Raw genomic sequence first — 21,635 nt, forward strand, 5'->3', positions numbered from 1 at the left:
ACGGACATTAGTGAGGTGTTGACAACACAGCTGTGATTAATGGGGTCTCACAGCACGCAGGGGGGGGGGGGGCTAAATAGGCAGACCCAGCCTCTGTATGGTGATTGTGATGTAAGAACCCGCCTTGAGTTCTCTTTAAAGAAGGCATCGGCAGTTTTAATAAGCACCCACAAAAAGCCCAATTTGCAGTGAAAAAAAATATATAGATCATTTAGGTGATAAAGTTTAACCAAATGAATGGGAGGAGCGCAGAGGTGAAAATGGCTTGGGGAGAAGGTAAAATGGTTAAATAAATAAATAATGCATCTTAAATCTATTACTTACCATAGGTTTTGAAAGTAGTTAAAGCGGTATTGTCACCATAAAAATCAAATTTCACCAGCAACTGGTCTGAGTGTATTAAGTGATAAAGATACTAATCCTGCATTCAAAACTTTTTCTGCTGTTATGGTTTGTAGTTATCACATACTTAAGGAGCACTGGCCCTAGTGCCAAAGAGTTGAATGCTGGGAGTTCTTTTTATCTATAATATATTCCTCCTCTTCCATTTATTTCCCTGCCTAGCTGATCACTTGCGTTTAAAAGCAAGGCAGAGGTGACTCAGTGATTGGATGTGTAAATAAAAAAGACTGGGAGGAGGGCAGCTAATTAATATACGAGCAAGAGAAGGGAGGGGGGGGAACAAGAGTCAGGGAGGATATGATGTCAGCATTAGCTTGGCAAGATGGCCACTGCCTAGAATAGGATTTTCTGCTTTTCCTTTGTAAAATTCACAGGAATCATTACGTGGATAGCACAATACATCTGTTATGTAAGTAAAAGTAGTATTTATCTACTTGTATGTGTTTTGTATTTCTAAGTTAGCATGGTTGTTGCTTGTTCTTTAACCCTCCTGGCGGTTTGCTAAAAATCCACCAGGGGGCAGCAAATCCGTATTTTTTTCATGTAGCGAGACAAGGTCTCGCTACATGACAGCTGCTGCTCAGCGGCAACCCCCCAGGCCCGCCAATTGCCTCCGGCAATCAGGATATCCCATTCAAAGAACGGGAACTCCTGGAGGGCTTCCCCCATCGCCATCGACGGGCGGGATGATGTCACCAATGTCATGATGTCAAAGGGGACTCCTATCCACCCCCACAGTGCTGCTCTTGGGGGGGGGGGGGGGGGGGAGGGCGACTGTGGCGCGACCAATAGCGGCAGATCGGATTACACACGCAGCTAGCACAGTGCTAGCTGCGTGTAGCAGAAAAAAAATTATACAAATCGTCCCAGCAGTGCCTTCCGGCGGCATAGCCCGGGCTTACCGCCAGGGAGGTTAAACATTTGTATAGTGCTTTTCTCTTCTTAGTGGCTGCAGCTCTTGAGTCCAAGGGTGTGCTCACGAGAGCCACCCTGCAGTGTTAGGAAGTCTTGCCCAAGGACTTTTTACTGAATAGGTACTGACAAGATTCAAACCCTGGTTTCTCTTGTCAATGGCAGAGCCCTTAAAGCGGACCTAAACTCAGAACTCCACTCTGTGCTAAAAGATACACAAAAGCATAATAACTTTTAAACAAAAAACATTTCTTTGTTACAGCTGATACAAATCTTAAAATAAATCTGCAGTTTCTACTTCCTGATTCATGGAAGCGGACATATTGTTTATTGCCCGTGCTTTCAAATGGGCTTATCTGCCATAGGCAGTCAGGTGACACGGGGGAGATCAAATTACAGCTTGTGATTACACACAAATGAGGGGGAATTACACAGGCTAAACTCTTTAAATACATACAGGGTGCATTTCTGTTATGTTTTCCTTGTGCCCTGTGCAAGAGTTCAGGTCCACTTTAAACAGTACACTATCCATCCAGTAACTAGTTTTATTCTTTACACACTAGCACTTGATCATAATTTTAAGTGAGCAGGAAAGTGTTCTATACTCCTCACGTTAAAAATGTACAATCTTAGATACTCTCTTAGGCTCCCTGCACACTGCAAATCCGTTTTCCGATTCCGATTCCGTTTCCGATTCCGATTCCGTTTCCGATTTTCCTTGAATACATTCAACAGAAAGGCCTCTTGCACACTGCAAGCAATTCAGATTCAGATTCCGCTTTTTAATCTGTTTTTACTTCCGATTCAGATTCAGATTTGCAGTTTGCTCCCTGCACACTGCAAATCTGAATCTGAATCGGAGGTAAAAACTGATTAAAAAGCGGAATCTGAATCTGAATTGCTTGCAGTGTGCAAGAGGCCAAAAACGGATCAAAAAACGCAGCATGCAGTTAAGATTAAAAATCTGAATCGGAATCGGATGTAAAAACAGATTAAAAATCTGAATCTGAATCTGATTTGCTTGCAGTGTGCAAGAGGCCTTATGGAGATGGGAAGGCTCTTCGCAAACCTTCCCAGTAGGAATGATCAATAAGATGCAAACAATTCCAGGTTCATGCAGGATTATGTACATTTGAATGCAAATTTATGCAGCTTGAAAATGGCCCATTCAAGTCCCAAAGTTTAAATTGATTGGTCCATTTTCAAGCTGCAGATATTTGCATAGAAATTAACATAATCTAATAATTTAGAGCAAATAGGAAGTCCAGAGTTTAGTTTCATTTAATATTTATAAATGCTTGAACTGTACACCGGGTGTGGTTTTTTTTTAGGTGAATTCTTCTGTAGCATTGCCACTGAAGTACATGAAGGAACTGAATGCTGCTAATGTGTTAGCACAATAAGAATGGCCCAGAACCCCCATATGCTGCTCATGACGCCCACATTCTGCATTCTTTCAATAAATATATATTTTTTTTAGGTTTTAACATAATAAACTTAACAACAGAAAAATAGTTTATTGCAAGCAAAATCTACACAGCGGTAGAGTAAAAATTTCTATTTATTTCTTAAATTCACAGACAGTCTTTTAATTATAAGAACATGGTAATACAAGCCGTGATACATGTGTGGTTTGATATAAATTTGGTATCTTGTATTTAAATGGTTTTTTTTCTTTTTAAATCTAGTTTGTGATGCTCTGCAGGGTCTCTCTGGCAGCAATGAGACAAAAAATTACCTCAGTACATCATTTGCAAGCTTGGGACATTGGTAGACAATATCTAAAGCAAATTTATTACCCTAAAATGAAAAAAGGGTTTAGCGGATTTGGAATATACTGCATCCACAAAGTAGGTCTAGACTTGCATGTTGTACAATGGTTTTTATGTAGAATCAGGTTGGTGGTCTGCCCCTCACCAATATCCAATGGGTGAAATAATACAGAAAGGAGATGCTAACACTGTCTTTTTGTAAGGAAATAAAATCTGAACTTGTCCATGTAATATCACAGTGGGGCGGGAAATACAGCGCACAGGCAGACAACCTCAAATTATTCATCGTAAAATGATACGCAATCTCAATTTACACCTTGTGAAAAGGTTTTCATCCAGTGAATTTTTACTTCCACGACTTCCATTTTGCATGCAGAGCTTGCAGAATATATTCCGCAAGTACAAATGGCAGCATTTACATCCAAGGTACATAAATTATTTTAATAATTATAAAATACAATGAAAATATGTACTGACCGAATCCTACTTACACATCTCACTGAGAATATATTAGAAAGTACAAATTAAAAAAAAAAAAAAATTTAAAATAACCTAAACCCCAAAATAATAAATCTGTATTGCCAATTTTCCCTTTTACCTTCAAAATTTGGATTCTAATTCAAGATTCTCAAGATACCAATATTAAAACGAATTGTAATGTCAAACTACTAGCATCGAAATACACCCGTCCCTGCAGTGGAGAAAAACAAACTCCACAGAACACCTTCATTGTAAACAAAAGCATAGGTTTCACTTCATGGCTTGCGTTTGTTTTTCTGTACAGCGTCAATCCTGGCCAGAGATGAACAATATTTTTTTTTTCCTAAATGCTAAGTAGTCCTACTTGGACATATAAATATTACCAAATAAACCATCCAGGATTTAGGAGACTATTTCACTTATCACCAGTCCCCCACGGGTGCTGAGAGAAAAAGTCCATATTGGGTTGTGCATCGAGCAGCACCTTCATTTACTGTATGCCAATAACATTTTGTAAAAAGCACAGAAAACTGCTGGGCACTTCTTTTCAATAGGTACAGATTGCTATTGACATTTTTCACACATACACAGAAAAGGGTATTTAATAGGATTGGAGACAATGGATTTGTCAATGGCTATGTTTAAATGTTTATTTGTTCCATTAGTCCCATTGTAATTTTTTACAGTGTAAATCATTTTGACAATTTTAAAGACAAATGAAAAAGATTAGTGTAACTTGCAAATGATGGTTTACAAACAGTTGGCAAACAGATGAATATCCTTGTCAGCCTAAATAGTTATATATGTAACTTTACATTGGGGGGGGGGGGGGGGGGTTAAAATACCTTGTTTTTATCCTTATGGGAAACTAATATGTACAGGAAAAAATGGGCAAATGTGACCATTTTATAAAAATGAATATTTTGCATTACCTAGGAACAAAAGAATCACTTGCTGCAACTGTCTTGTTTTATGCACATATCTTAAAAAAAGGAATACCGACAACAGGGTGTAGAAAGAATGGCTGAATGCCACATTGTAGCATATTACATTTGGGGTAATTTACTAAGGTTGGAAAACACAAATGACTCAAACTTACACTGGTCTACTGGGGGGATAAAAAAAAAAAATCCCTGCTATTAAGACAACAAAAGCTTGCAACTTTTGTTTGCATCATATAGGAGCATAGTGAAATGGTAACTAAAAGAGGTTTGTTTTTTTTAATTCTGGATATCTCAGAGATCAAAGTCTTGTTGCGGGTGTGAATGCCTGCCGAAGCCCAAGATCTGATTCATTAGTGTACCTGAGCCAAAGCTCTGGTGCAAAATCAAATACTTACCTTATGGAGAGGAAAGTCTCTGGATACTAATGAGGCTTCCCTCAGCATCCTCCGGTCATGTCGCTGAGTGCAGACCCCCACCACCCCAAAAGAATTCCAGTAATCTGATCAGGGCCATGCTTCTCTGCAAACAAGTGTAGCTGTACTGCGCCAAACCAGGTACAGCCGCGCCTGCATAGTAAGCCGGTGCTGCTCACGCACAAGCAGCTCTGTGCTACTGCTCAGGCGTGGCCGCACATGTACCAGCATAGGAGCGCAGCTCCAATCAGCAGGAGTGTCCTGGCGAGCTGCGGACACCGCCGAGAAAAGACCCATTGAAATCCAGAGGCTTAACTATCCTTCGGTAAGGCCGGATCCGCACTAGAAGCGTTTTTGGGAGCGCTTGCAGAAAAATCACTCCCATTCACTATCATTAAAATCGTGGTAAAAATTGTTGCGATAGCTTATGCAAAAATGTACATGATCGTGGCGATCTTTACGTGATTTTAATGAGAGTAAATGGGAGCGGTTTTTTTTTTAACAAGAGCTCAGCAAGCACTAATCAATTGCAAGCGCTTATGCTGTGGATTCGGCTCAAGTGTTTCTGAACAGCCCGGGTTCTATTCTCATATGACCCAGGTGAGAGTTGCAAACTTTTGCCGACTAATAAAAAAACCAAAAAACTATAATCCAAGCTCGTTGGATCATTTACATTCTCCAAACTTTGTAAGTCATTATCATTCGGTTCTGACACCAAGGCCTTACATTTCTATTGTGTCAATGCCTAAAACTGCCTACAGTATATGAAAAAAATGCATCACCTATTTTGCCCCACACAAACTGAGCATAGAGTATTTGAAAACAAAAACAACAAATAGTCATCTTCTAGCTGCTCCTCCTGCCTTCTGTGTTTTGGAAGTTTGCAAGGTGCTAAGTGCAATTTTTATTGCACCTTGTATCTGTTATTTACTACACAATACTGAATACTTTGTGTTCTTTATACATTTATAAATTCGTTTTTTGTTTTTTTTTGATATGTGAACATAATGTAAATAGAAAATATACCCTGTTTGTAATTTAGGTTTATTTTCACTAGTTTTAAAAGAAGAAGAAAAAAAACTCTAGAAAAAATAAGCCCATATTTCTGCCGAGACCTTTGCTTCTGAATATTTACATGTATTGGTATCAGTCACAGCTATTCTATTAAACTACGTACACAAATATTAAATTATTCCAACTCCAACCAACAGCAAATTACTGTTCGGGGAAAAAAAAGAAAAATGGAAGAATACTTGAGGTTTGTAACAGAAACAAATTCTGCCTCAGATACCGGAAATCATGTTCTTATGTATTTAATACATATTTACAGTATACTGTCCCATAATATTAATCACAACCTTTGCTGATTATTTTCTTTTTATAGCAGAACCTACTTTCATTAATGTGTAGTAAGGAGAGGAAACAAAAACAGCCAAAAAGCTTCAAATACAAAAAAAACAACAAAACTTTAAAATGAAGTTGATCACAAGTTGAACATCAGGATGCTGCCACAACAGGGCAGTAAGGCAATCCAAAATTGGTATCTTAACGAGTTTATGTGAGAACACTGATGGGTAGAGGTTACCGAAATAAAAGCGGGGGGTGAGAAAGGAGACCGGGGAGGAGAGAGGTCTGTCAATACTGCAGAGCATCCCATGTGAAAATACCCATCAGCTCGGACAGCACAGTTCCAACCATTGCTCAGTAATACCAGGGGAGGTTCTTGACTTGCTTGTCCAATCGTATTTCAGAGTATACGTCTTAAGAAAGGACGCTATAGTGTTCAGCCAGGTTGAATGCATTGCTGTAAGTTTATATTACACCTTATTTGAGTCGAGTGCCTTTCATTATTTCCGCAGCGGTAACCAAGAGAGCTGTTCCAGAGTTAGGCTTCCCTGCAGAGCATCACAGTTATAGCCCCTTCTTCACTATGCAAATACTGAACAACTGAATCACCCTCACAATCTTACAAGGCCCCTCCCCCAAAACTGCCAAAAGTCTTCCTCACCCCCACTCTCCACCCATTCTGCAGAGCATCATCGCCACAGCCAACAGATGAAGAGCACAATGTCCTGCAGGATTTCAAATAAAACTGGAGGGGTGGGAGTAAAGGGTGGGAAACATGGGCAAAAAAAGGGGGTTGAAACCAACATAAATATATTCTGTATATGCAGCAAAAGTAAAATGAAATGAAAATATAATAAAAAAAGGACTTTATTGCATGAAATCAGTTACAACACAGACTTCTGTGCCTGTTGCTCAGGGAAATGGGGGAGGGGGAGGAGGGGGGCAAGGATAAGCCACTACCTAAAAAAGGGAGATGGGGATAGGAAATGGGGAAGAAGAGAGGAAATGGAGCTTATGGCACATAAAAGGATTTTAGTTTTTTGTTTGTTTTTCTTTTTTTAAACAGTTCAAATTATATATATTTATATATAAAATAAAAAAAAATAAACAGAACAAAAAAAAACAAAAAGGTAAAATTACAGAGATAGGAATAGGGAAGGAGAGCTTGGAGGGATGGAGAAGTTTGTATCAAATTAAAAGGGCGTTAACCCAGAGATCAGAAGAATTAGAAGTCCCTCCCCTCCACGCAACACTCACACACACATGCGCGCATACACACAGGGCTCGCATAGCTGCTCAGCGTTGCTGCAGTGTGTACACAGTTAGGGCGTAAGGGAACCTGCAGAGAACTGTATTGTGCGCAAGAGGATCATTGCACAAACATTAGCTGCAGCGCCTTGATAAGGGTGACGTGGTTATGTGACTGGCTGCTTGAACATCATTACAGGTGTGTGACGCCAAGTCAGAGTGAGATGCCTGTGGTTTAATCGAAGGCCACTAACACTGTTATAAATCTGCTCCTGGCTACAACTGGTGCCGGCATGAAGGATGATAAGTAGGCCATGTTTAGCCATACTTCTAGTGCTGAGGTATGAAACCCCCACCTCCTAGCAAACGTGGTGCAGCAATGTGGAAGCATAGACAAATGCCCTCTAGAGACAGAATATGCACGCAGACCTGCTGGGCAACACAATGTAGAAGCCTCAGAAGTATGACCAAAAGCAGCAGATGTACATGTAAAAAATAGCCATGCAAAGAAATATTGAGCCAGACGGAGCACTATGAGACTACAGAGAACAAAGTCATAATCACACATACTCATCTTCCATGCAACTACATGAGGAAGTATGTGTGTCATTAGGATGTACACCTAGGAAACCATATACGATGCATGTTATCAGTGTCAGGGGTTATTTACAGGATGTTTGCAGTCTTATGTGTATAATGTATATAAGCTGAGCACTTTATGCCTATGTAAGAAAAAGGGCATTAATACCTGAGATTCAAGAGCAATTTGGGTGTTCAATGGCACACACACATACATACACACACTCAAAACCAAACAAGGTGAGAGACGCTGTACACATGTACAGAGAGGAAGAAAAGAGAAAAAGACAGTCATTGCAGGCACATAGAAATGTGTGTACAAAAATAGATGTATGGGGCTTGAAGACAGCCATGTACATGAAATGCAGCCTATGTGAACACAATTAATTTACTACGGTTCTCTCAAGCTGAAAAACACAAAGCAGGCCTGAGTTTACCACAAATGGTTATGTGGTACATCTTTGCAACCCTCGCCAGAATCCTGTCAGAACTCAGCAAGTGGCTAAGAGAGTAGTGAGCTACGGCCATATCACATGAAAGACTAGACAGCTACTAAGATAGTAGGCAGCAGCTAGTAATGTTAACCAACGCAGATGCCAACACTAGGTGACACTAGGGCAGCAGCTACTGATTGGTTATGGCCAGGAGAACTCATGCAGAAACATGTGATCAGTTAGGTCAAGTGATAAGATATAAAAGTCTCTGATTTGCTAGTCATGATCAGGGGCTAAAGCAGGTTGTGATCGCAGCAAATCAGAGCTTTGCAAATCTATCAGCTGATCAAACAAATCACATGCTTCTCCTGGAGTTCTCCTAGACATGACCCTCACTAACAGCAGCAAGAGCTTTCCACAATGTCACAGTGCTTGGAATCAACGCGAGATGACATTAGCAGGGGCTGCTTAGCATAACAGTAGCTGGAATTCGCACAAACCAAGTCTCTTGAGTGACTGCAGTCATATGCAGCAAACTATAAAATAATGCCAAGAGGAACTAAATATTCTTGTAGTTGGTGAATGCTTGTGACTGCAGTAGCCCAAATACCAGTTCTCTAAGAACACTTGCTATGATCTGACACCGGCCAGGCAAGGGCTGCATCCATTTTCCAATAAAACAGGTGGAAGATGTTTCTTTTTATGAAATTCAGACCACGCTTGTAGGAACAGGTTTTCCTGCTTAAGAAAGCCTTAGTAACACCAGGCCCATTTAGTGATATCAGGCACAGAACACACATGTATTATAATGCATAGGTAACTGCAGAGCATTGTAAAGTCACAATATTTCAGTACGATGCACTCGGGGTCAACACTGAATAGATAGATATATAATGGTGGGAAGCATACCAATATTAAAATTAGCTAATGTTTTTTCTAGTTAAGGCAAAAACTTACTATAAGCTCGCCAGTTGTAGTCCAATCATTTAACCCATAAAAAGCACAGGCTATGCTTCTCAGAAAGTGCTCTGCAATTAGATACACATTGCATATAGTATGACATATGCATGCTTTATGTGACTGCAATACAGTGCTTGACATCACTGCCAACAAGACAACTAAAAAAACAACTCAAAAATAGTGTATGGATGCAGTAATGTCTAAGGTAGGAACTGCAACTGGGTTACGTATGCCAGTTGTCACTACGCGCTGCAGTGATTGGATTGTGCACACAATGAGCAATGTTCTGCAGCCCTCGCAGCCCCTAACACAGTCACGCACGCTTTGCATTGTACCCGAACGCTTGTGTTCTTGTGTTTCACGCTCATACACTGCTGAGCGCACATCCCCTTTCCACATCTCACGCAAAGGGGTCCGAGACGCGTCTCAAAGTCCCCCAACACCCCCCTGAGAGTCCATGATGGTCCAGATCGCTCTGCCTTACGGGGGGAGTTAAGAAAAACGAGGTTTTACTGCACAATTATCTGAAATAGGGCCGTCCATCTCCTCTCAATTCATCTCTTTCAGAGGCTTTGTGTATCCACATACGAGGGTGGGAATAAAATACAAGACGGGCGTTACTTCAGTGTCTCTTCTGGGGAAGGTGTCCCTCTGCCCCTCATGACGACGTTAAAAAAAAAATAAAGAAAGAAAACATGAGTAGAATTCATGGGGCTGGGCTTCAGGAAGTAACGTGGTGGAGGTGACGGTGAGAAGACTGAAGTCTCAAGAGAACAAGTTCTGTTCAAATATCTCCATCAGGTCACTCTGAAAATTCATATCTATTGAGGGAGTCATCTGTGGAAAGAAGAAGAAAGACGTATTAGTGCCATGAAAGCTAAAACTGTTTATTTACTTATGTTTTATACAAGAATGAAGATTCTGTGAGCTCAGGCAATTCCTAACTCCCCTAACCTGAGCCAATGGCTTACAAAAATGAACACAGTGCTTATTATGAATTGATCTATCGGTCATAGATGCCCAATACGGAGGGCTCAGGAAGCAACCCCACGCACATAGCATATTTTGTAGACTTGGCTCTAGAGTTGTGTCAAGTAGGGCCCTATTCTAACTGCGCTGACACAATCTTCAAATCTTCATCTTTCCCTCTCTTTTCCAACCCTAACACCCCCCCCCCCCCCCTTTAACAAAGAAAGAAAACTTAAAAATGTAATTCAACAACAGCATCAGCCTAAAATTGAGATTCTTAAATGTTTTAAGGCCTAACAACAAGCATTATTGTGATTAGTAATGGCCATGTCTAGGAGAACTCATGCAGAAGCATGTGATCAGTTTGGTCAGGTGATAGGCATGCAAGTTTCTGATTTGCTAGTCATAATCATGTGCTAAATCAGGCTGTGATCACAGCAAACCAGAGCTTTGCAAATTTATTAGCTGATCAAACCAATCACATGCTTCTCCATGAGTTCTACTAGATATGACCATAACTAATTGTGATTAAATTGGTCATCTGAGCCCTGCGAGGGTATACACAATATAGTATGGATGTTGGTTGAACATACTGTTTAATGTGCCCTTGTTTTAAATAAAGAACACCTGACGTAAGGCAATTTGCATTGTTTTATGTCTGCCTCCATACCCACTTCAGGTGTGCTTTAAGAACAAAACTCGAAACATTACTATTAAATTACAAAACACTGATCATCAATAGTGTTGAACGAACACCCAGTTATTCGGGCTCGGGTCGGCTTGGCCGGACATGGTCCAGATGTGCGGGATATTGGGCCGAACACCGAGCCTAATTGAAGTCAATGGGGACCCGAGCAGTCCACATTGACTTCAATTAGGTTCGGTGTTCGGCCCAATATTCCGCACATCTGGACCATGTCCGGCCAAGCCGACCCGAGCCCGAATAACTAGGTGTTCGATCAACACTAATCATCAACCGGCAAAGGTACTTACTGCCTGTCGTCGTCTCCGCTCCTGTTCTCGTTTCCTGTCCATCTCCCTCTGATCCATAATTGGCTGTGAGCTCTGTGCAGGGGGCGGAGGGGTGGGAAGGGGGGTTTGCACATGTGCCTGTTGCTGCTGCTGCTCTTGCCTTCTACGAGCCTCTTCATGCGCTTTCCTTGCTTGCTCCTGAGCATCATCTTCTTCCCGAGACCTGATGTAGGCAAAATGATCACACATTAGTCACTTGCAATAGACAGCACCCTCAGCTTATAATAGGCACATAGGAAGAAGAAGAAGAAGAAAGAAGACTGCTTGCATTTGTCCAAAAGACTGGATGAAAGGCTGAGAACCACAGTAGGCTGTTCCCCAACTGCCAATGTAACGCCAGGTTTTACCAGCGTGTAGTTTTGGAGAATGAGAGAGGAGCGGTAATATTTTAGTCTCGAGCATAAACCAGTTCACAAGTACAAGAGAAAACAACGGCTGATCACCACAACATACATGCTGCATAAACCTTGCAGGTATTTAGCATTTAGCACCGCTTCAAGCACAGAACACGCTGTTCTAATTTACTAATTGCAAGACTAAATCACAACGGAATAAAACCTATATGGAGGCTGCAGTCATTTCTTTCATCCTATAGACTTACCGCATCCTCTCCTGCTCCCTCCGCATCCGTTCCGCCTGCTCAGCCTGCATCTTCAGTGCCCTTTCTCGCTCCTCCTTTTCTCGTGCAGCGCGTCGGAAAAGCTCGAAGCTGTCACTGGTTGACTTCCCAGGTGCGGTCGGGGTGACCGGTGGCTTTTGCACCAGACTTGCCCAAGAGCCCATGTTTTTAATTTTTAGGTCCTAGAAAGACAGTCACATGATCAGTTTGTATTCATCATAGCAAGTAAGTCTACCTTTGTTTACCCTCATGAGTCTGTCATGGGTTTACCCATGATGTATGGTTAGATGAGCTAGATTTACAATCATTTTAGTTCCATTAACAAGTGGAAAATGAAAACTATAAGTGGCTGCCGTACTTGAGACTCTTAATGTGTTGAAATTTTCTGAGTATCTGAGGTGTTTATATGCTTCCAGTCATATGAAGGGTATTTAAAAAGGATGTCTTAAAATGCTTGTACATAAAGAAATGATTACAAACACACAAAACCTTCAGTCCAACCAGCTTAACAGTGGCTGGAAAGTGTAATGGTTAAGGGCTCTGCCTCTGACACAGGAGACCAGGGTTCAAATCTCGGCTCTGCCTGTTCAGTAAGCCAGCACCTATTTCAGTAAGGAGTTTCTTGGGCAAGTCTCCTTAACCACCCTGGCGTTCTGATTAAATCGCCAGGGTGGCTGCGGGAGGGTTTTTTTTAAATAAAAAAAAAACTATTTCATGCAGCCAACTGAAAGTTGGCTGCATGAAAGCCCACTAGAGGGCGCTCCGGAGGCGATCTTCCGATCGCCTCCGGCGGCAAGGAATAACATGGAAGGCCGCAATGAGCGGCCCTCCGTGTTTCGCTTCCCTCGTCGCCATGGCGACGAGCGGAGTGACGTCATGGACGTCAGCCGACGTCCTGACGTCTGCCGCCTCCGATCCAGCCCTTAGCGCTGGCCGGAACTGTTTGTTCCGGCTACGCTGGGCTCGGGCGGCTGGGGGGACCCTCTTTCGCCGCTGCACGCGGCGGATCGCCGCGCTGCAGCGGCGATCAGGCAGCACACGCGGCTGGCAAAGTGCCGGCTGCGTGTGCTGCTTTTTATTTCATTGAAATCGGCCCAGCAGGGCCTGAGCGGCAGCCTCTGGCGGTGTTGGACGAGCTGAGCTCGTCCAGACCGCTCAGCAGGTTAACACTGCTACTGCCTACTGAGTGCGCTCTAGTGGCTGCCTCGCAAGCGCTTTGAGTCCGACAGGAGAAAGGCGCTATACAAATACTGCCATTATTATTATAAGGTGGAAAATACATAGAGAGACTATTTTTAAGATGGGGTTTAAAGGATACTGACTGAAAATGTAAAATAAAAATATATAGGAGTTGACTCCAGATCTTTTGCAAAGAACACACCGAATTGACCTATCAAATCAAAGAACCAACCAGGATAGAATTGGAAGCTAAAGAGGATAGGAAGGAACTTAACATTTGTCTCTAGAGCCACTGATTCAGACATGGTTTTTACAGATGATCCATTCCACTTTAGATATTGCTCATCAATAACCTCCTTGGCGGTAATCCCGAGCTGAGCTCAGGCTATGCCACCGCGGAGGATTTCTCAGGCCCTGGTGGACCGATTTACGTAATTTTTTTTGTTACACGCAGCTAGCATTTCGCTAGCTGCGTGTGCAACGCGTTCAACGCCGCTCCGCGCCAATTCTCCGTTACCCGCCGCTCTCCCCCCGACCCCTTGCGCAGCCTGGCCAATCAGTGCCAGGCAGCGCTGAGGGGAGGATTGGGACTCCGTCGTTCTGAACGGGATTTCCTGTTTGCTCTGATCGCCTCTGGCGATCGGAAGTACTTAGTGGGTGCCGCTACACAGCGGCGATCATGTAGCCAGCACTAGGCTAGCTACATGATTTTAAAAAAAAAAAATGTAAAAGTGCTGCGCTGCCCCCCTGGCGAATTTATTGTAACGCCAGGGGGGTTAAAGGATACCCGAGGTGACGTGACATGATGAGATAGACATGTGTATGTACAGTGCCTAGCACACAAATAACTATTCTGTCTTCCTGTTTTTCTTTCTCTGCCTGAAAGAGTTAAATATAAGGCATGTAACTTGGCTGACTCAGTCCTGACTCAGACAGGAAGTGACTACAGTGTGACCCTCACTGATAAGAAATTCCAACTATAAGGTTCACACGGACGGCAGGCGGCGTTGGGGTGGCCAGGAAGTCGCGTCATCCCGTTCGGTGGCGGCGGTACAGAGATCGTCGCGATCGGCGTTTCTCGTCCCCGCAGGGGGACATATAGCCGCGCCGGCTAGCCGTCCCTGGACGTTGCATGCGGCTTCTAGGGACGGCCGAAACGATGCGTTAAATCGGGATCAGAACGCCGCGTTTATGCAATCGACGGTAATCGACGGTAACCGCGCAATGCTAAACGCTCCTATTCACTTGAATGGGAGAGTTTAGCCGATGGGTCCCGAACGCTTGACGGTAGACGCCGCCAAGCGTCCGTGTGAACCGGCCCTAAAACACTTTCCTATCAGAAAATGGCTTCTGAGAGCAAGAAAGAGGTAAAAAGTGGAATTTCTTATCAGTGAGGGTCACACTGTAGTCACTTCCTGTCTGAGTCAGGACTGAGTCAGCCAACTTACATACCTGACTCTTTCAGGCAGAGAAAGAAAAAAAGGAACACAGAATAGTTATGTGTGTGCTAGGCACTGTACATACACATGTCTATCGCATGTCATTTCGGGTATCCTTTAAGCCCAGAAGTGTCCAGATTGTGGCAGTTTTAGTTACAGGGGCTCCAACAACCCACTGTTCCAGCGCAGGGCCCCTCTTCATCTATTCAACTCAGTGCGTTCCATCTAACTACAAGCAAGGCTGTGCATGTCTAGTAGAACAAAGCACTTGTGTATAGCCATGCATGAGCTGCTTTGTTGTACTGGGCATGGACCGATCTTACTTGCACATGCCCAGTCTGGATGTGCTTAGCCTTTCATAGCTGGGGGCATGGCTAGAAGATGAAGCTATCTGGTTGGCTCTATCGGAGTATAAAAACTACTTGATCGTTACTGCAGTGAAAGGAACCCATAAACAAATGGTCTTAATTCCCTAAAATAGGCTTGTAACACTAGATTGGGGAGCTTTGCCTGAAGCTCCTAAAGGTTGAGCAGCTAGGAAATTCACTTTGATTTCTCAAGGTCTGAGAAATATAGTTGTCATTTCATCTAATGCTGCCTGCAAAATCGGGTACCAAAGAATACAGCAAGAGACCGAATAGTTCCAAGAGAAGCTAGCAAAGATAAAACTAGAAAGACAGGAATAATTTAAGCCAGAGAATTGGGGATCTCATTGAAAGCTTGAGCTGTACATAAACTAGTCACACTCACTTTTTTAGGTGCTACAGGGGTCTTCGGTTCCTGCTTTTGTTTCTCCTTCTCTGGAACTACTTGAGATGTTATGATGTGCTCAGAGGTTCTCACCGGGCGACTGCCATCAATCGGTTTCATTTCTGGCCCTAACGTACAAAAAGAAAAATATGCCAGATTAGTCTCCAGAAGAACAAAACGCAGCAATGCAGACATCCCCCACACAAAGCCAGAAGGCCTTAACTTCATACTGCATAAACAAATGATCTAGAAGCTTTTAGTCCAGTTTACCTTGCAATGTTATCAGGGAGCGGTAGGGCTGAACGATTTTCGGTTTTAAACCGAAAATCGTGAACAAGGTTAAGACGATCTTGAGATCGTCAGAGCTTCGGTTTTCTCTGCTGCTCTGCATGTGTAAACAGAGACATTCCCCTGTAGATGCTGGAGAGGAGGCCAGTGAGAGGTTAACAAAATCGGACCATGCCCCCTCCCTGTCCGGGTGAGAGCCAGGCTGGTGAATGGGGCAAGACAGGGAAGGAGGGCTGGTCCTGCCCCTACCCCCGGAAGATGAAAAGAGCCGGAGACACGCTGCCCGGGAGAGCCATTAACACAGCAATTAACTTCTGTCCACTCTCTCTACCTGGAGAGCGACAGTCTGCGACAACTACTACCGGTATTACTGGCTGCAGTCCCCTCTCTGCCTGTCCCGTGTGAGCTGCCTGGCTGGGGGGTGATAGTGACTGACACTGAAAACATCACGCTCCTGCTGCTGGCTGGACAGCTTCTAGCAATCACACAGCTATTACATTCATCTCTCCTGAGCACTGATAAGTTACATGGGGAGTCACTGCTGTCATGTCACACAGTACTGAGCAGTGTATAGATAGGAAGTCAGCTAGATATATGTAGAGGTAGGGCAATATGATTATATATTCCCCTATATATCTAGCTGACTTCTATACACTGCTCAGTACTGTGTGACATGACAGCAGTGACTCCCCATGTAACCTATCAGTGCTCAGGGGAGCTGAGTGTAATAGCTGTGTGATTGCTAGAAGCTGTCCAGCCAGCAGCAGCAGGGAGGTGATGTTTTCAGTGTCTGTCACTGTCACCCCCCAGCCAGCATCACACGGGACAGACAGAGAGGGGACCACAGTTATAGTAGTTGTCGCAGACTGTCCCCCGTCAGGTAGAGAGCGACTGGATGGCCAGAGCAAACTGATCCATCGTTGTGTAGCAAAAATAGTCTACAGAATCGAAATCGCAATTTCTGACAAAAATCGTGCAATTCAATCTTTTCCTAAAATCCTTTATGTGTTCTGCACCCTCTTTCAGGGACAAATTCAACCAATTCATCTTTTAACGTGAGGTCGGTGTGCCTTTATGTAGGTTTTACATTAACTTTCAAAATGTGAACATTAGAATTTCCTGTGTCAATTGACCTTGGACAGTTGATATGACATTCACTGGCTGAACTAGCCATTTTTGTGATCCAAATTCAACAGTTATCAGGTATTTAAACCACTAAGGGAGAGCTTTATCTACCGGTACGTCAAATCATTTTTAGGTGATATTCTAACTCTCTGAGGCAACATTACAGTTTTCAGTTTCATGGTTTTAAAGAAGGTTGTTCTGATACAAGCGCTGTCCAGTGAAGGATCTTTTGATATTTCATTGCCTTTATGCAGCCTCATTAATGCATCCATTTTTAAGGTAGTTTTTTTAATGCAATTTAACAACAGTGAATTCCCCAATAAAGAATGATGGAAATGTATACGTTTATCATTCGAAGTATAAGGGCATGTGTTACGTGTTTCTCCAAACAAATGTACTACTTCTGCATTACGAAAGCAGCACGCATTCATACACTATAGCTCATATGCATAGGCCTTTAAAGGACAACTGACCTGAGAGGGATATGGAGGCTGCCACATGCATTTCCTTTTAAAGGATGCCGATTGCCTGGCTTTCCTGCTGATCCTCTGCCTCTAATGCTTCGAGCTATAGACCCTGAACAAGCACACCGATCAGATGTTTGATTCCATTTGCTGCATGCTTGTTTCAGGTGTGAGATTCAGACACGCATGAAAAATCAGCAGGAGGCCGGAAAACTGGTGTTGCTTAAAAGGAAATAAATATGGCAGCCTCCGTATCCCCCTCAGGCCAGTTTTACTGTAAGATTTGTATACACAGACAGTCTCACATTAAACACATTTTTATGCCCCTTATGCTGGGAATACATGGGTCGATTCTGGCGCTCGATTCTGCGCCCAATTCAGGGCTGTGGAGTCGGTCCAAAAATCCACCGACTCCAACTCCTCAGTTTAGGATTCCACCGACTCCACGACTACGACTCCTCTAATTTGCATATTACAATTTTGTTGATTAAAAGTATGTAACATGAAATTCGTCTCTAAACTGCCAACGCTTAGGAATTTTACAAGACAACTGAAGTGAGAAGGATATGTAGACTACTATATTTATTCCCTTTAGACTAAAACTAGTCCTTGGTAAGAGTACTTGTAAAAGGTACAAACCGGAACAAAGAACATCTATCAGGCCCTAGGCAATGTAAGTGTGGGTACATGTAAGAGTGATGTGCAGGTACTCTGCAGGGGAATGAGGAGATTGTAAACAGACAACACCTCTGTGTTCAATGTGCACAGCATTCTCAGTGGATTCCCTGCAGCTCTGTGGGGAGTGCATATGTAGAGTATAGTACTACTGTGTAACAAAGTAAACCTGAGACAGATGAAATTAAAGTTTTATACATACCTGGGGCTTCCTCCAGCCGCCTTCAGGATAATCAGTCCCTCGTTGTCCTCCACCACCTGGATCTTCTGCTAGGAGTCCAGGTACTTGAGCCACTCAGGCGTAGTGCGCATGCACACACTCTGCCGCCAGGAGCATACTACACCTGTGCAGCACTATTGCGCAGGTGCAGTATGTTCCTGGCTGTGGGAGCGGCATGCGGCCGGACAGCGCCGACTGGCTGAATTACCAGGACTCAGCAGAAGATCCGGGTGGTGGAGGACAGCGAGGGACTGATTAGCCTGAAGGGGGCTGGAGGAAGCCCCAAGTATGTATAAAACTTTACTTTTCATCCGTCTCAGTTACCCTTTAATTTGTAGTCACCAAACCAAATTTTAATAACATATCAAATTATTTGATTTCATCAGCAAAGGGGGTGCATACATTTGCATAAATCAGCATCAATGCAGAATTATTTCCATCTCGTTGACCATCTCTATTAGTGACACAGCTACACATCAGGCTTTATTCTTACAGCATAGATGTTATTTAGTATATATAAGAGATTCCGGTGTACACATCATATATACAGTCACAATCAGATATGTATATCTGACCTTAAAAATACGGGGACTGCTTTATTGAAGCAGCACAAGTAACTAATTTTGATTGGTTTATTTCATTTTTGTGGACTATGCACAGCTATTACTGTATATATACTGTATATATACATTATTTTTAATGACTATTATCTGAGAAATAGAACATTTTATAATATTTTCTATTTTAATTACAGTTACAAATTCATTAGGAGTCGGAGCATTTTTTCCCCGACTCCAGGCACCCAAAATTGCCAGACTCCACGACTCAGACTCCACAGCCCTGGCCCAATTCTCTAATCTTTTTTAATTCACTTCCATGAGGAATAGAGCGGCAAGCAGATCGAACGGTGATCGGACATGTCGGAAATTATCTATCGATCCATCTTAATGGCTCAAAATCAAGCCGTGTATTCCCAGCATTAGATGCTTAGGTGTGAAATCCTCAGGCAGTGTACAAGAGAGGCATAGCAGAGTAGTAAAATAAACAAAGCTTGCTGAGTTTGGGCATCCGAAAATGGCAAGATGTTGGCAACCGTATTTTGAGGGGTTAATGCATCTGGTTTAAAGAGGAACTCCAGTGTAAACAATGTAATAAAAAAAGTGCTTCATTTTTATAATAATTATGTATAAATGATTTAGTCAGTGTTTGCCCATTGTACAATCTTCAATCCCTGATTTACATTCTGACATTTATTACATGGTAACATTTTTACTGCTGGTATGTGATGTAGCTGCTGCATGCTTTTTTTGGCAGTTGGAAACAGCTGTAAACAGCTATTTCCCACAATGCAACAAGGTTCACAGACAGGAAACTGCCTGGAGTACCACGATCCTCAGAGTTTCTTGTGGGAGGTGTTTCACCACAATATCAGTCATACAGCGCCCCCTGATGGTGTTTGTGAAAAGGAATAGATTTCTCATGTAAAAGGGGGTATCAGTTACTGATTGGGATAAAGTTCAATTCTTGGTCGGAGTTACTCTTTAAAGCATCCATGCTCTGTGCAGTTGTGCGCTTTCCTGACAACAGCCTCTGTTGGAAGCATCCTATGTGTGGTTGCAAATGTTTCTGAACCATGCATGCCCGGAATGGTCCCGGATGCTGTGCACAGTGTGCAGAGCATGCACCCTGGCTCTTACTGGGCTACATAGGAGCTTTGTACAGAGGGGTGTGTGTGTGTGTGTGTGTGTGTGTGTGTGTGTGTGTGTGTGTGTGTGTGTGTGTGTGTGTGTGTGTGTGTGTGTGTGTGTGTGTGTGTGTGTGTGTGTGTGTGTGTGTGTGTGTCAAAAAAGTTTATGGTCGTACAAACTAAAGATAACTTACGAGGCTGAATATGGCTAGACACTTTTAGAGACTCTGAAAGTTTGAGGGGTTCACTCCTTATTCCAGGAGAAAAGCCTTCCGGTCGAATGGAAGGCGAATGGCGTTTTTCTTCTTTCACTATCAACGGCTGAGGCTGCAACACTGATGATCCTCTCATTTCCTGCGGAGCGAGCAAATGTTACACCATTACAAACTACCAAGGTACTGGTATAATGACCGCAAAATGTGAGCACTTAAAGAGGAACTGTAGTGAAAACAATGTAATGCTTCTAATAGCTTTATTTTTAACAATATTAATTTACCATTTTTTTAGTCCCTGTGTAAAATCTTTTCTCACCAGATTTAAGTTCTGAAATATATCACAGGTGCCGGCATCTTTAGTGCTGACAAGGTGCATCATTGAAGAATTGTGGGTTGTGTGTTCTGAGCCAAATAAAAAAAAACCTGGGCCCATATGCAGTTAACTTTCTCCCGAGATTTCTCCTACCTAGGATTCTGTTTTTCAACTTATTTTTAAAATAACTTTTCAGCACTTTGCAATTGAAAAAGTACCAAAAAGCAGGTGAAAATAAAAAGTACCTTACAAATCATTTTGAGAATTTACTTGCTTGCTGGTGGTGGTTTAAAAGGCAATTTTTGACAAGGTGTAAAAAAAAAAACAAAAAAATATCACCTCAGAGAAAACTCAGGAAAAAAAAGTTAATTGCATATGGGCCCTGGTCTCCCAGAATGCACTGGGAGAAGACAGGCGCATATCTAATCAGCCTAGGCTTTACAGCACTAGGAGGGCGGAGCTATAAACCAATATACAGCAATATATAGGTATAAGAAGGTATTCTGATGCTGAAACCAGGATAATTAATGTAATAGTGAGTATCCTGAATAATTGATTGCATTCTTCTATATGTTGTTAATAAATAACTAATCTAACACTTTTTGCCATGATGTAACAAGTAGGTCAGGGATCAACAACCAAAGCAGATGTACACATCAATTAATAATACCAGGTGACAAGAATTCTTCAGCCTGAACTGCCTTCTCTGCAGGAATAAACAGAAAAACTTTGTACAAAAATTCCAGGAGTTTTGTTTTTAAAATTTTAGCTAGAGCAGGACGGGTTTAACACTTATTTTTGATTGTTGTTGCTGTCCTGTGTTTTCACCTGTGAGAGCTCCCTTCACTTCCTGTCCATTCAGGAAGTAATCTCCTGCGTTAGTGAGACAGCAACAAATGCCACTCGATCAGATGCCATTGCAGTAAAGCAATACACTATTCTGCTTACAAAATCAACAAGTTTGGGGAACTTCAAGATAAAAAAAAGTAGACATTCAGATTTCATATATTCAATTATTTATGTTTTCCCCTTTTAGGAGACAACAATATGAAAACATGAATCCTTTGGTTAAAAATAAAATATACCATTGGGGGAAAATAATAGACTGAACACTAGACTGCAGAAAAGCAACTTTACCAGCTTCAGGCGGTCCCTGACTTACAAACAAG

General features: G+C 42.5%; 1 protein-coding gene across 4 annotated transcripts in view; it reads right to left on the reverse strand.

Moving 5' to 3' along the window:
- Positions 1-7,119: 7,119 nt before the first annotated feature.
- BRD4 (bromodomain containing 4) overlaps positions 7,120-21,635 on the reverse strand; it is a 128,041-nt gene continuing 113,525 nt past the window's right edge. For all 4 annotated transcript variants that reach the window (XM_068274574.1, XM_068274573.1, XM_068274572.1 and 1 more), the window contains exons 17-21: positions 20,133-20,292; positions 15,480-15,607; positions 12,094-12,293; positions 11,454-11,655; positions 7,120-10,328 (exon numbers count right to left, since the gene is read on the reverse strand). In XM_068274574.1, coding sequence (XP_068130675.1) covers positions 10,257-10,328; positions 11,454-11,655; positions 12,094-12,293; positions 15,480-15,607; positions 20,133-20,292 — 762 coding nt within the window. In that variant the 3' untranslated portion in view covers positions 7,120-10,256. The remainder of the gene's footprint in view (positions 10,329-11,453; positions 11,656-12,093; positions 12,294-15,479; positions 15,608-20,132; positions 20,293-21,635) is intronic.

This window comes from Hyperolius riggenbachi, chromosome 3 (assembly GCF_040937935.1).
Source record: "Hyperolius riggenbachi isolate aHypRig1 chromosome 3, aHypRig1.pri, whole genome shotgun sequence".
Classification (NCBI taxonomy): Eukaryota; Metazoa; Chordata; class Amphibia; order Anura; family Hyperoliidae; genus Hyperolius; species Hyperolius riggenbachi.